The sequence below is a fragment of the Microcaecilia unicolor genome, chromosome 6, assembly GCF_901765095.1.
Source record: "Microcaecilia unicolor chromosome 6, aMicUni1.1, whole genome shotgun sequence".
NCBI lineage: Eukaryota > Metazoa > Chordata > Amphibia > Gymnophiona > Siphonopidae > Microcaecilia > Microcaecilia unicolor.
This window is the reverse complement of record NC_044036.1, coordinates 62,960,802-62,975,847: the sequence shown is the minus strand read 5'-3', so window position 1 is coordinate 62,975,847 and position 15,046 is coordinate 62,960,802. Positions and strand designations below refer to the sequence as shown.

The 15,046-nt window shown below is 43.9% G+C and overlaps 1 protein-coding gene across 1 annotated transcript in view; it reads left to right on the top strand.

The window, feature by feature from the left end:
• Positions 1-15,046, top strand: part of DDAH1 (dimethylarginine dimethylaminohydrolase 1) — a 201,395-nt gene that overhangs the window by 127,928 nt on the left and 58,421 nt on the right. The window contains exon 2 of the mRNA XM_030205495.1: positions 7,585-7,684. Within this exon, the coding sequence (XP_030061355.1) occupies positions 7,585-7,684 (100 nt within the window). The remainder of the gene's footprint in view (positions 1-7,584; positions 7,685-15,046) is intronic.

The window sequence follows — 15,046 nt, the reverse complement described above, 5'->3', positions numbered from 1 at the left end:
CCCCCCCCCCCCCACACACACACACACAGGGATGGCCAAATTTCAAGGGAGTAGCACAGAGTAGAGTGGAGGAGTGGCCTAGTGGGTGGCCAGTTCAAATCCCACTGCTGCTACTTGTAATCCAAATAAATAAAGGGGGTGTCAGAGGCATAGCAAAGGCATTGACATCCTTCTCACAGAAACATCCACATTTTGGACGGAGGTATAGCAAAGGCACCTAACACTTGGACGTCCTTACGTCCTTCACCCATATTAAAAAAAAAGACCTTCACCCATACTCAAAAAGAAAAAAGACGCACCTGACGAGCATTTGGACGTTTTCACCTGGACTTGTATTTTATTAAGGTTGTAGATGGTTATTATACACACAACTTCTCCATGTGTATGAAGCTGTCTTTGGCATGGCTTCCCCTCCTTAGGAAGGAAATCATGTGCAAATGAGCTAACAGCGAGCAGCTGTCACGTTTTCCAAAGCAGGAACTAGGTTTGTGAGCCCTTGGGCCACTGCCGAGGAGATGCAGTGGCAGGCAAACCACCCCACACCGGAGACTAGGCAGAACAGGACTGGAACCCCGGACTGGAGTTGCAGCAGAGGCAAACAAACTTCACCTGCACTTGGCCGCCTTTCACCAGGAGTTGAGCCCCTGACTGCAGGCAGCCAGCAGGACTGGATACCCACTAGGCTGAACCAGGACTGAGGGTCAGAGGGGGAAGGAACAAACAGGGGCAGCAGGGCAAGGAAGGGAAAGCTAAAAGGCAGGACTGAAAGCTGCAAGCAGCCACTAAAACAGGGAACAAAACACTGATAAGACACAAAACTGAAAGCTGCAGAGCAGCCACAAAGACACAAACAGACAAAGACTAAACACAAATCTAAACCCAAGGACAGGACTAGCAAACAAACAACAACCTAATCTAGACTACACAAAGCCTAACTAGAAACAAACAAGAATCTCAGGCAAGAACTAAAACAGAAGAGCAACAAGCACCAACATACCAGGGCCTAAGGCGATGCAAAGGCAAAGCAGAAAGGTTTCAAAATGGCTAATAAGCCCAGCAGCAGCTGAGGCTCAGCTGCAGCAATTACCAGGCAACTACAGGTGCTGTGTAGGTTCAACCAAAGCAAGCAAGTCTGGCAGTCCGGAAGATCCGGACCAGACTGGGCTGAAATCTGGAGCGGGTGACAATAACCAGACAGTCCATTGCAGCCACCAGGTCTGGCCACCAGGTGGCGAGAGGAAGGAGAGCACGAAACATGGGCACAACCGTGACAGCAGCTCATTTGCATGCGATTTCCTTCATGCATGCCCGTTCCTTTCCGAATTGCTAAGGGATCAGTAAAGGAAGTATTTTTTCACGGAGAGGGTGGTGGATGCTTGGAATGCCCTCCCGCGGGAGGTGGTGGAGATGAAAACGGTAACGGAATTCAAACATGCGTGGGATAAACATAAAGGAATCCTGTGCAGAAGAAAGGGATCCTCAGGAGCTTAGCCTAGAATGGGTGGCAGAGCTGGTGGTTGGGAGGCGGGGCTAGTGTGGGCAGACATTTACTGTCTGTGCTGGGGCTGGTGGTTGGGAGGGGGGACTAGTGCTGGGCAGACTTATACGGTCTGTGCCGGGGCTGGTGGTTGGGCGGCGGGGATAGTGCTGGGCAGACTTATACGGTCTGTGCCAGAGCCGGTGGTGGGTGGCAGGGATAGTGCTGGGCAGACTTATACGGTCTGTGCCAGAGCTGGTGGTTGGGAGGCGGGGTTGGTGGTTGGGAGGCGGGGATAGTGCTGGGCAGACTTATACGGTCTGTGCCAGAGCCGGTGGTGGGTGGCAGGGATAGTGCTGGGCAGACTTATATGGTCTGTGCCAGAGCTGGTGGTTGGGAGGCGGGGTTGGTGGTTGGGAGGCGGGGATAGGGCTAGCCAGACTTATACGGTCTGTGCACTGAAGAGGACAGTACAAATAAAAAAAGTAGCACATATGAATTTATCTTCTTGGGCAGACTGGATGGACCGTGCAGGTCTTTTTCTGCCGTCATCTACTATGTTACTATGTTACTATGGAAGGGCTTTTTCCGTTCAGTTAGTGTATCAGTTAGTTCACTGCAGTGCCCCTAGGGTGCCCAGTTGGTGTCCTGGCATGTCAGGGGGACCAGTGCACTACGAATGCTGGCTCCTCCCACAACCAAATGAGTTGAATTTGGTCATTTTTGAGATGGGCGTCCTCGGTTTCCATTATCGTCGAAAACCGGGGACGACCATCTCTAAAGTCGACCATCTCAACATTTATGTCGATCATCTCTAAGGTCGACCTAAATGTTGAGATTTGGGCATCCCCGACTGTATTATCGAAACAAAAGATGGCCGCCCATCTTGTTTCGATAATACAGGTTTCCCCGCCCCTTCGCGGTGACGTCCTGCGAGGACGCCCTCAGGAAAACTTGGGCGCCCCATTCGATTATGCCCCTCTACGTTACCTTGCATGTGGTAACTTGTGCACTATTTCTTACTGCTGTTAACTCATGCTAAAAGTTTTTCTCCTGCAGTAAGTGTATGGACAGATGGTGGGAACGCCCCAGTGTTAAAGCGGAGGCTTTGCACTTACCTTGCGGTAAATTGGTCACTTATTACGCAGTAACCGCAAAGCTTTACCAATACTTTAATGAAAAGGTCCCGTGTATGATTCTAATCCAGGCACCAGGTTGGAAAATATTTTTATTGGATGCTGGCAACTGGCTAATGTAATAAACAAGATATGCCAGAATCAATTGAAAGATTCATTTGGACACTTGTAATGATATCTTGTGCCAAATACAAGTGTTGCCTGTTCAGCTGCCCAAAAAAGATTAGGTGTTCATTCTTGCAACCAGGTAGCGCTGCAAGTCTAGGGAGATCATTCTTGCCACAGTGGAGACCTTAAAGCATGACAAGAAGTTACCTAAGTCTCATGGCAGTGAATGTGTCATTTCTAAGAGGCTCTGAATAACAGATTCATGGATAAGATGGTCTGCATTGCAGCCATGTTTTATGGAATAATTGGTGCAGATGTTCGGCATTAGTAGTTACTGGTGCTTTTACAGCAGTGGACATTTTAACGTATTAAAAATTAGAAAAATGGTTCAAATAACTTTGTCTGAGGTAGCCCTGTGTTTGACAGGTCCTGGCTTTTGATAGACCAGACCTGTCAAACAAGTGCAAGAGGATGCTCTCAGGTACAGTCCTCCTGCACGTTTACCCCATGATCAGAGATAATAGCGTGCTAAAATTTGCATGCTATTATCTCTGATCATAGGGGTGGTATAGCCCCGCGCTGTTGCAGTGCTATTTTTAGAGCGCTGTTTGGAACAGCGCGGGGCTTCTGATCATCCGCCTGTGAGTTAGCTTAAATTACATGCCATCCACTCTGTATCATGCCTCATTTGTTGCATCTCTGTATTCTTTGATGATTGCTTCTGTGAATGTTAATGAGGCACTTTCAGCAACTAGAGCTTGGCAGTCTTTAAGAAGTAATTATTGCACAGCTGTTTGCTGCCTAAAAACACTTCTGAAATAAACTAAAAATCACTGTTTTTAAAAGACTACCTGGCAATAGCTGTGCATCCCTGTGGACTCTAGGGCTTGGAAGGAGGTCTGCCAATCACAGTTAAATGAATAAAATGCACAGTTGCATAAAGAATAGGAATTCCTGATCCTTCTCTGCACACCTTACTGGGAATCCTTCACTTCCCTCCTGGAACTTACTGTATATACTCAACTATAAGTCGATCCAATGTATAAGTCAAAGGCAGTTTGGGGACTAAAAAAGGGCCAAAATTGGTGTGACCCATGTATAAGTCAAGGCCACACACACACACAGTCACACCCCTCCCCAGCCAGCATGTCCTTCTCCCTGCCTCAATCATACCCACTACACAGATCCAGCATGCCCTCTCTGCTGCCGCCCCCCCCAGTCCCAGCATGCCTTGAAGTAAGACTGTAAAAAAATTCTGAGACCTGATTTGTGAGCAGCATGACAAAGCTCTGATACTGTGTCTTCTGCTAGGTTTCTCCCAGGTTGCGTAGCATTCCACTCTGCTTTTTTCGTTGGTCCACCCCCCTCTCCCCAATATCTTCAAATCTCAAATCTCTTCTATACAGCAATAGTACTGCAGTGGTACTCCGCCTTAGGTCTGCTCCAGAGCACACCCTCTGACTCATCCCACCTCCTCTGATTCAACTAGCTGTTTCCAGTGCCGCCGAGAGGGGGGCAGTGGGGCAAAATTCCCCGGGCTTGGGACTCCAAGGAGGGCTCGGGCCGGGGTCTCTCACTCTCTCCTGCTCCCAGGCCACTGGCACTGCAGTCCCCCGTCTCCACCTACCTATCCTCAGCTCCCTTCTGTCTGCCATACAAGCACCTTCATTTAAAAAAACAAACAAAATCTCAAAATCGGCAGCGCAGCACCTTCTGTGTGAAAGCGCCAGATCGCCTCGGGCTGGCCTTCCCTTACTGTGTCCCGCCCTCGCAAAAATAGGAAGTTACATCAGAGGAGGGCGGGACATAGTGAGTGAAAGCCCACCCGAGACGATCTGGTGCTTTCACACAGAAGGCACTGTGCTGCCGATTTTGAAATTTGTTTTGTTTTTTTAAATGAAGGTGGTCGGATGGCAGACAGAAGGGAGCTGAGGGGGGGGGGGGGGGCTGGGTGCGGCCTTGCCCTGGGCCCGGCTCAGGCTCTCGGCGGCCCTGGCTGTTTCTGCACAGGTGGGACAGGTCAGAGGGCGAGCTGTGGAGTGGACCTCGGGTGGTTTACCGCCGCAGTATTTGTACTGTATAGACAAGATTTGAGATTTGAAAGTACATGGCCAGATTCTCATGCCACCAACAGGGGTGCGGGGGGAGGGAGGGAGCTTGCCAAAGGCAGGTATAAATGCTCGCACTAAGCTCATGGCAGTTAGGCATGCAAATGCAGGTATTCTATAACATCGCGCCTAATTTCTGAAAATGCACCTGACCCATCTATGCCCCTCTTATGGCCACACCCCATTTGAAGTTGTGCACTATGAAATTTAGGCTCACATGTTATAAATTAGAGCATAGAGCAGATCCGCATGTAACTCTTAATTATTGCCAATTAAGTGCTTGTTAACACCAGTAATTGATTGTTATTGCCGAATTAACTAATTAGTTTATGCACTGCTCTGCAATCCTCACCCAAAATTGTGTACCCAACTTTGGATGACCTATAGTATCTGTTAACCTTGTTTCAGTCATAGCATATGTAAGTTGCAAAGGACTAAATTCTATAAATGGCACCTAAAAAATCATCACCAAAAAAATAGTGCTTAGTGCTATTATGTAAATGGCGCTTAAACTTAGACACCATTTATAGAACAGCGCTTAGCTCCAGGAACCGCGACTGCATTTAGGTACAACCTTGATGTAAATCACTGTACCTAAATTAGGCGCAGATCCCCATTATTCTATAACAATGTGCATAAATTGTGGGAATGCCTCGATGTGCTCATGACCCTCCCATGGCCACACCCCCTCTTTGGACCCACATATAAAATTAATGCGCGATCCCGTGCCCAAATTTACACATGTAAATTTTAATTAAATCCAATTAGCACCAATAATTTCTCGTTAAGAAGCCAACTATCAGAGCTAACTGGCTCATTATTCAATTACATTGCACATGCAGATTGGGTGCACATGCTCAATTTGTAGCAACTTTTATAGAATTTGTAGGGTAGTGTCTATTAACTTTATTTTATCCTACCTAATGACAGCTGTAGCCTATAGAAATTTCTTAATGTTTCTGTTAACTTCGTTTTATCCTATCTAACAATATCCATAGCCTATATAAGTTGCTCAATATCTCTGTTAACCTCTTTTTATCCTACCTAATGACAGCCGTAGCCTATATAAGTTGCTTAATATCTCTGTTAACCTTGTTTTGTCCTACCTAGTGATATTCATAGCCTATATAAGTTGCATGGAGGGGCATAATCGAAAGGGACAGTTTTGTTGAGGACGTCCTCGCAAAACGTCCTGTGGAGGGGCGGGGAAACCCGTATTATCGAAACAAGATGGACGTCCATCTTTTGTTTCAATAATACAATCGGGAACGCCCAAATCTTGAAATTTAGGTCGTCCTTAGAGATGGTCGTCCCTAGACATGGTCGTTTCTGATTTTCGGCGATAATGGAAACCAAGGACACCCATCTTAGAAACAACCAAATGCAAGCCCTTTGGTTGTGGGAGGAGCCAGCATTTGTAGTACACTGGTCCCCCTGAAATGCCAGGACACCAACCGGGCACCCTAGGGGGCACTGCAGTGGACTTCATAAAATGCTCCCAGCAACATAGCTCCCTTACCTTGTCTGCTGAGCCCCCCCAAACCCCCCCTAAAACCCACTACCCACAACTGTACACCACTACCATAGCCCTTATGGGTGAAGGGGGGCACCTAGATGTGGGTACAGTGGGTTTCTGGTGGGTTTTGGAGGGCTCGCTATTTCCTCCACAAACGTAACAGGTAGGGAGGAGGATGGGCCTGGGTCCGCCTGCCTGAAGTGCACTGCACCCACTAAAACTGCTCCAGGGACCTGCATATTACTGTCTTGGACCTGAGTATGACATCTGAGGCTGGCAAAAAATATTTTGAAAGATGGGCTTCCTTCTCTTTTGAAAATGAGCCTGATGGTGTCTCTGTTAACCTCATTTTATCCTACCTAATGACAGTTGTAACCTATATCAGTTACCCTACCTAGTGATATCCATAGCCTATGTAAGTTGCATAGTGTCTCTTTTAACTTTATTTTATCCTACCTAATGATATCCATAGTCTATATAATTTGCTTAATGTCATTGTTAACCTCGTTTTAATCTACATAATGACAGCCATAACCTTTAAGTTGCTTGTGTCTCTGTTAACCTAATTTTGAGCCTAGTGCTACTTGCATTCACAACCTCACTTCCTAAATGTCACAGTCAGTTGGCCTAGTTCAGAAAAAACCTTTCCCTACTCTTTCTGGAAGACATTTTCTAGATGTTAGGGCAGTTGGATGAAAGGGGATGAGACCATTTAATGAGATTAATGTTTGTTATTATTTTGTAATTTAATTCAAACTTTTATCTGAAGAAGCGTAGAGTTGAACAAAATAAGTAAATAAATAAATAAATAAAGCAAGCGCTTTTCTACATATACACCTCTTATCACAAGGCATTATTTAGTTTTCCTATGATACACAGAGCATCTGAGCTGCAGTTTGAAAACAAAGATCTGATTAATTTTATTTGCCATTCCTGATGGAAATGTTTCTATGTCTCAAATTCATGCACATGGCACTCACAGTACACACATAGTACTCTTTTTTTTGTGGCCTTGAAGGAAGGGTAAAAAGATTCAACCATGATTTGAACATACTCAGGATATTATAGGCAAATGCATTTTACCAGTGGAGATCTTACCGCCTTCAATTTGTCAAGGAACATCACATCCCTTTCCTATACATGAACAGTGACTTTTTAATCTTAATTAGGGCCAGTAAAATCTACTTTGATTTTAGTATTGAGGCACCAGATGCTCACTCAAAGTTTTATTTTCAACAGGTTGAAGAAATGAAGAAAGCTCTAGAACATCTGCAGCTTAATGTTGTAGTGATGACGGATGAAAATGCAACGTTAGATGGAGGAGATGTTTTATTTACAGGTACAGTAAAAAATGTTTATGGTATCCTGTAGCTGGACGGTCAAGCAACCTTACAGTGTAAATGGATTGTGCTGAGTTTATAGTTTTCTGGGTTTTAACTACAGAAGTGTTATAATAGAAAGATACTTGGTGTCCGGTCAACAATTTAAGTATATTATAAACACTGGCATTTTTGAATATTGGAGAACAGAATATGAATATTCATATAACTCAGATTGTAGAATTTTACTCATTTCTGTGGTATGAGTGATGTGTTTGCCAATAGATGTGGACTTACCCATGCTTTTTTCTCATATTTGAGTTGTTTCTCTACCTTTTTTTTTTTTGCATTTAGTGAAGAGGTATATAGTCCTTGACAAGACTGACTAAACTTTAGGTGTGAGGATTTGGGGACCAACTACAGCAGCTCATTTTACTTTATCCAGAAGTACAGACACTGGAGGTCATTTTGGAATCATCTACACCTATCAATAGTAGCATTTACACATGTAGATTGCACACACATATAAATAGTGATTTTAGAAAGCTGCTGTTGATGTAACATGGTGTCAGAATTATTGAGCAGTATATCAATTAATTGTGCTGAATCAGATACAAATATATAACAATATAAAAATACAATTTTAAAAGACTTATTGAAACTGCAACAGGGAAACTGATCTGAACCTCAAGCCCCTCTTTCCCCTCCCTTTTTCCTGGGAACTTCTGATAGCAGGGCTAGTCAATTACAAACACTTAACAAAGACAAAAGGTACTGGCGTCACAGAGATAAAACCTCCTTCTCCTCCCACCTGAAACAAAGCATGACTAGGTGGATACTTGAAGGCTCATCAAGACTTCTGCAGAACTGCAGACAGAGGGTCTGGAGAAGCCACTAAAGACAAAGGACTCAGTGGAAAAGCATAAACAAAACATTTGCCTGTCATCAGATGTATACCTGCCCCCTCCCATCAGCTATCAGACAAGAAGACGCCAGGACATCTGCAGAAAGGAAAGACTTATAATTTGATCATGTGAATAGACTACATTAACCATAATGCCTTGCAAATTATCCAGTGCAAACCAGGAAGCAAATGCACACAGGACATGCACTCATATTTCCATGCAAACAGACTGTATAAAAAGCCTGGAAAAGCCCAGCTCTCTAGCTTCTTGGGACCTGCATCTTTTTGGGAATCTGCTGCTCTTGGGACCTGGTTCCTCTGCTGAACTCTACTCACACACATCCAGACAAGACGTCTCTCCAGGCTCTAGCAACCAACTTTAAAAGAAAAGTACTCCTTCAGCAGAGAGGATTCCTTCTTCACTCTTTCTCTCTCTCAGCTTCAACAATTCTGCAACAAAGACTTTTCTGTAAGTTATTTAAACCTGTTATTTTGTTGTTTTGGCACAAATTATCTGTTCCCAGGTCCTTAAAAGAACTACCTCTTGCAATATTATTTACATGATTTGTATATTAAATAAACCTTTTCTGAAGCTAAATAGATGGTCTTTTGTGTCCTGGGTACATGCCTTTAAATCTGGAAATGCAGGATACTGCACTTGAACAGAGATAATATTTAATTCATTGCAATTGTGGATCTTGTTGCTTTAATCGGCAACTGGTGGAGAATTAAAAAATATATATATATATATCTTAAAAATTATAAACATTAGCGAGTGCTCTAGAGCTCTTCCCCCAAGATAAATTAATTCTTGTTACATTGACACATGTAGATGGCTAGGATACAGATTTCAAGGGAGCTTGGTACACACTTGGTTTACTTGCAGGTCTTTATCTGCTGTCATTTACTATGTTACTATATTATGTTACTTCATTTTGCTCCTTTTAGGTCATAACCCAAACCTCTATCTCTGAGACATGAGACCTGACCTGCAGTGTACCCCAAGGATCAATTCTTTCTTCCCTACTATTCAATCTTGTTCTGAGTCCTTTAGCTGCTCTCATACAGTCTACTGATACCTCGGCCTATTTTTATGCACATGATATCCTTCTCTTCTGCTCTACCTCTGTTCACGCCCCATCAATTACCTCTCTCAAACAGTGCCTTGAGTTAGTCTCTACTTGGTGTTAAACAAAGAAAAAACTGTCACTTGCTGCTTTTCAGGGTCTTGTTCCCCACCCTCTTCCACTGTCAACCTGTTTGGATTCCCAATCATTCCAGTAACACACTTCTGGTATTTAGGCATTATCTTTGACTCTGCTATTACATTTTTACCTCAAATTTCACACATGACCAACGTTAGTTTTCTTGTCTTCCATCAACTTCGGGCTATCCGACACTATTTCAAACCACGATACTTTTCACGCTCTGATTCTGTCTTTGTTTATGACACGTCTCGATTACTGTAATATTGTCTATGCCAGCCTTCCACATACTACACTAAAGACACTTCTAACACTCCAGAATGTCACTATTTGTTTTCTCTGTCATGTCCACCAAAGTAATGGACTCATCTTCTGAAAGCTCACCACTGGTTACCAGCTGAACAACATATCACCCACAAAATAGCTACACTTACCTTTAAGGGCTTCCATCTTGGCACCCCTGACTACCTATTCTGCTTTACAATCCCGTACTCCCCTGTCTGACTTCTCCTCTCACTTAATAACCATTACCTGGATCTCCCTGGTCCCAAATCTACTCAATTTGAGTTGACCAGACGCTCTGCTTTCTCTTTCTTGCACCCTTTTATCAGGAATGGGTTCCCTCTCTCTCTCTCCGTAGCAATCTCTCTTTCAAAAAGTTTAAATGCGAATTAAAATCCTGCCTCTTTAGAGAAGCCTACGGTGATGGCAGCTGATTGGGTTTGGTTGTCCTCCCTATATACTGTCTGCTCCCCCAACTTTTCTTCTGCTGCACTCTGTTCCTTCCTATGTGATTGATTTACTGTCCTATCAAAAAAATTGTAGTTCCTTTCCTTTTATTGTTTTTTTTTAACTAAATTGTATACCACTCTGCTCTGCCCACCAGTTAGAGCTGTATAGCCAGGGCTTTTTTTGAGGGGGTACTTGGGGATACTGAGTACCGGCACCTTTTCCATTGTCTGCTAAAATTGACCCATGGACCCCAAGTTTTAATGGAAGAGCTCAGGCTCTACACACCAATTCTGCCTTTACATAGATTCTGTGACTGGTTGCAGGGGGCCTGGCTATTGTGGGGTGGGTCCCTCAGTGATCACCCCACCCCTGAAGGGTGGCCTATCATTTGAGTACCGGCACCTTTTTTGCTAGAAAAACACACTGTGTATAGCAAATTTAATAAAACTATAAACTATGGTTTGGGTGGGCCAAAAAAGTATGCATGTGTTTTCCATTTTTCAATGAGAACACACTTGTACTTTAAGAAACCCCCTTGCCAGCTTTTGTATGTACTCTGAGGCATGCACAATTGCTAGCTACCTGATAGTAAGACCTGGATCTCCACCAGTGAATCAGGGAGCAATTGTGCTAACCTCTGTTGTATCTACTACCACCTCAAAAATTCAGAGTTATTGTGCCTCTCTTGTTAATTGATTGCTCTTGTATGTGCAGATTTTAAAATTTACCACATACAGTAGGGACCAAATTCTATAAATAGCACTGAAAAATCAGTGCCAAAAAGATATCACACTAAACGCTATTCTATAAACGGCACTGAAAGTAAACCCTGGTGTAAATCCTCACATCTAAATTATGTGTGTATTCCCCTTATTCTATAACAGGATGCATAAATTCTAGGAATGCCCCTGATCCACCCATGACCCTCACATGGCCATGCCCACTTTTTGGAGCCATGCATAAATTTTATGCACGGATCCACATAACTATAAATGTACATGTAAATTTCACTTAAAACCAATTAGTGCCAATAATTATTAGCACCCAATTATCAACACTAATCAGCTCGTTATTCAATTAAATTGCGTACGCAAATTGGGTGCACGCCCAAATTTGCATGCGCAATTTAAAACACCTTTATAGAATTTCGGAGGTAGATGTGTAAGTGCTGGTAAGTGTCCCTGTATGTTGCAAAACTGGTGCAACAAAAGCAGAAGCACAACACTCTGCAAAAATACTGCAATCAACCAAAACAAAGCAGAGATAGTCCAAAGGAAGGAGTCTCAAGTTCAGCTTCAAATAAATTTATTAGAAAATGACTCGACTTGGCCAAGTTTCAGCACACCAGCCTTTGTCAGGGGTCAGCACTGAAGCAATGGCGAGCATACGCTATGCTGTCAGCGTCAGTGACTGGCAATATGTATAACTGTATGATTGTATGGTACAACACCTTGCTACTCATTTTTCAGCAGCTGGCACTGTACCACCATCTTGGCAGTATATCTGCCAATTTTAATTCTTAACAAAGTTGAAAATGTTTCAGATTTTCCAAACCAAAAAGAGAGATCATGACCTTCCTATCATGAACGTGTTCCTTGTTTCATAAAATACAGAAATTGTTATGATTCGGTAGGGAAACCAGTGATTGAGTAATCCATCTGTACCTTGGCTACATTCCCTTCTACACATTCAACTCATGCCAGGAAAGGTAGAAATAAATGGTTGCCATTAGAGAGCTTAATTATTTCTTCTTCAAGAAAAGATCTCTACCGTATCTTTATAAAGTATGTTCTGCAATTACAGCTAATACCCTTAGATTTTCCAGTCACAGTAAAGTTATGCTTGTACAAACTGGCCATTGCAAAAGAATTTACAAGGACAGAATAAAGAATGGTTACACATTTTTAAAAGGTTATGTCTTTTGCTGATTGTACGTGAGCAGAAATCAGGGCCAGTCTTAGGGCGAGGTGACCGCATAGGGCCTCGGGCTCAAGGGGGCCCCGTGCGGTGCACCTGAAGTCGCCCCACTCCAACCGCCCGAGCTCCAGTCCCCCCTCCCTTTGGATTTTAAAAGTTACCTTGCGTTGACATCGGGACGGGTTACAGCGCCGGCAGGTAGCAGCAGCAGCAGCAGTCATTGAAAAACGTGCGAGCTGCTCGGCGCTTCCTTTCCCTCGCTCAGCTCTGGTCCCGCCCTCGTGGAAACAGGAAATGAGGGCGGGACCAGAGCTGAGCGAGGGAAAGGAAGCGCCGAGCAGCTTGCACGCTTTTCACTGACTGCTGCTGCTGTTGCTACCTGCCGGTGCTGTAACCCGTCCCGACGTTGAAGAGGTAACTTTTAAAATTCAGAGGGAGGAGGGAGGGAGCTGGGTGGGAAGGAACGGGGCCTTTGGAGCTGGGAGGGAGAAACAGAGGGAGGGGGAGGAGGGGGCCTTTGGAGCTGGGAGCTGGGAGGGGGGCCTTTGGAGCTGGGAGGGAGAAACGGAGGGAGGGGGGCCTTGGCGCAGGGAGGGGGGCCTTGGAGCTGGGAGGGAGCGGCTCGGAGGGAGTGGCGGCCAGCCCTGGAGCTAGGGTGGGGGCGGGGCTAGGGTGGGGCCCCATTAAATTGGTCTGCATAGGACCCCGCACTTGCTAAGACCGGCACTAGCAGAAGTATTTTGAGAACTCATAAATGGTTAAACCACAAGCTAGTTAAGAAAAGCATATTCTCATCAATTGAATATGTGAATAAACCCTATATCATTAAAAAAAATGTATCAGCTTTATTACCTGTATGTAAAGACAGGATAACGTTGTTACTAAATGCAATTGATCTGATTTATTATATTCCATATATGAATGCTGAATTTTAAGATGCGTACTCCCGGAATTCCTTTGTGATATTTATCATTATCATTATTATTGTTATTAATGTGGATTTGACTGTAAGTTGAATACTGTCAGTAACACTTGGGGATGAAATCTGGGTATAACCAAGACTACATCATGTTTGACTGCCTATATGGCTGGAATGGTGAACGCTTGACTGCCAGTGCTTAAGCAGGATGACTAGGGCCCACACAGAGTGGCAGGCGGGGCTCTAACCACCTTGTTGGGCAGACTGGTTGGACTGTGTGGGTCTTTGTCTGCTGTCATTTAGGCCCTGATGCTCAAAACCTGGGCACTGTTCTGAACAGCACCGTAAAAATACCATTAGAACAGCCCAGAACAGTGCCCTAAATGCTCAATGCTAATGAGATGCAAATATAGGTGCGCTTATAGCATTAAGCATTAGGGAGTTTGGTGGGAGGGTTGTGCTTTAGCACGGGAGAATTTTGCTCACCCATGTGCAGAAGAGTTCCGTGGTAAGCTCGGCTCCTGTGCGCATGCGCCTGGTAAAACCCAAAAACCAAAAAAAGTGGCCTAAATATAAGCATGTTAAATTTTTTTGGCTTGGACGCTTATATTTAGACACAGAAAACAGATGCCAATCTGTGCTTTCATTGGATGTTTTAATTGTTTTCTTTTTTTAGCATGGACACTTTAAATTTAGATGCAGGAACAGACACAATGGAGTAGAATGCAATTTAATTCACATTGAGCTGAGTCGTGCCAGGCGGCACCATGAGACTTCAAACGAGCAGTGTATCGCATGCAAAACAGGATATATTTTAAAGCTTGTACAATCATCTTTAAAACTTTACATGGTCTCGCTTCCAAATATATGCTGTCATTATTTACTCTTCCTTGTCGGGATAACACCATAAAACTATGAAATACTTTACTTTTACATCTCCCGACCTCAAAATCTGTCAGATTGAAGTCAGTTTTTCAGTCTTCATTTCTGTTTATGGGAATAAAATTCTGGAATGAGCTCCTGGGCTTTTTTTTAGATCTTTCAGTAGTCTTTTGCTGTTTAGAAAAACCCTTAAGGGAAAGGGAATGGGACTCTCTGTGTATTTTGCACTACATTCAAAGCGGTTTACATAGTATATACAGGTACTTATTTGTACCTGGGATAATGGAGGGTTAAATTGATTTGCCCAGAGTCACGAGGAGCTGCAGTGGAAATCAAACCCAGTTCCCCAGGATCACAGTCTACTGCACTAACCACTAGGCTACTTTAAAACATGGCTAGTTGAGAAATTTTTGAAATACGTTTAATACTAGATTCTCTTTTATAATTTATTTGATTTTTGTCTTTTTTCTTGAGTGTTACTTTCCAGGTATGCCTGGTTCTTTTTGATGTAAGGAAGTCGGAGACTGGATGTCAGTAGGAAGCAAGCAGTTGCTGCAATTCCCCAACCCAAGTCCAGAAGGGAAGTTAGGGAATTTCTGGGAGCAGCCGGATTCTGCAGAATTTGGATTCCAAATTTTGCATTGATGGCGAAACCCCTTTACCAGGCCACAAAGGGGGGTGAAAAGGAACCATTTGAATGGGGACCTACTGCTCAACAATCCTTCATTGCCATAAAGAAAGCCCTACTCCAAGCCCCTGCGTTAGGCCTTCCTGATGTGGAGAAACCTTTCTCATTGTATGTCCATGAGCGACGGGGTTGCTC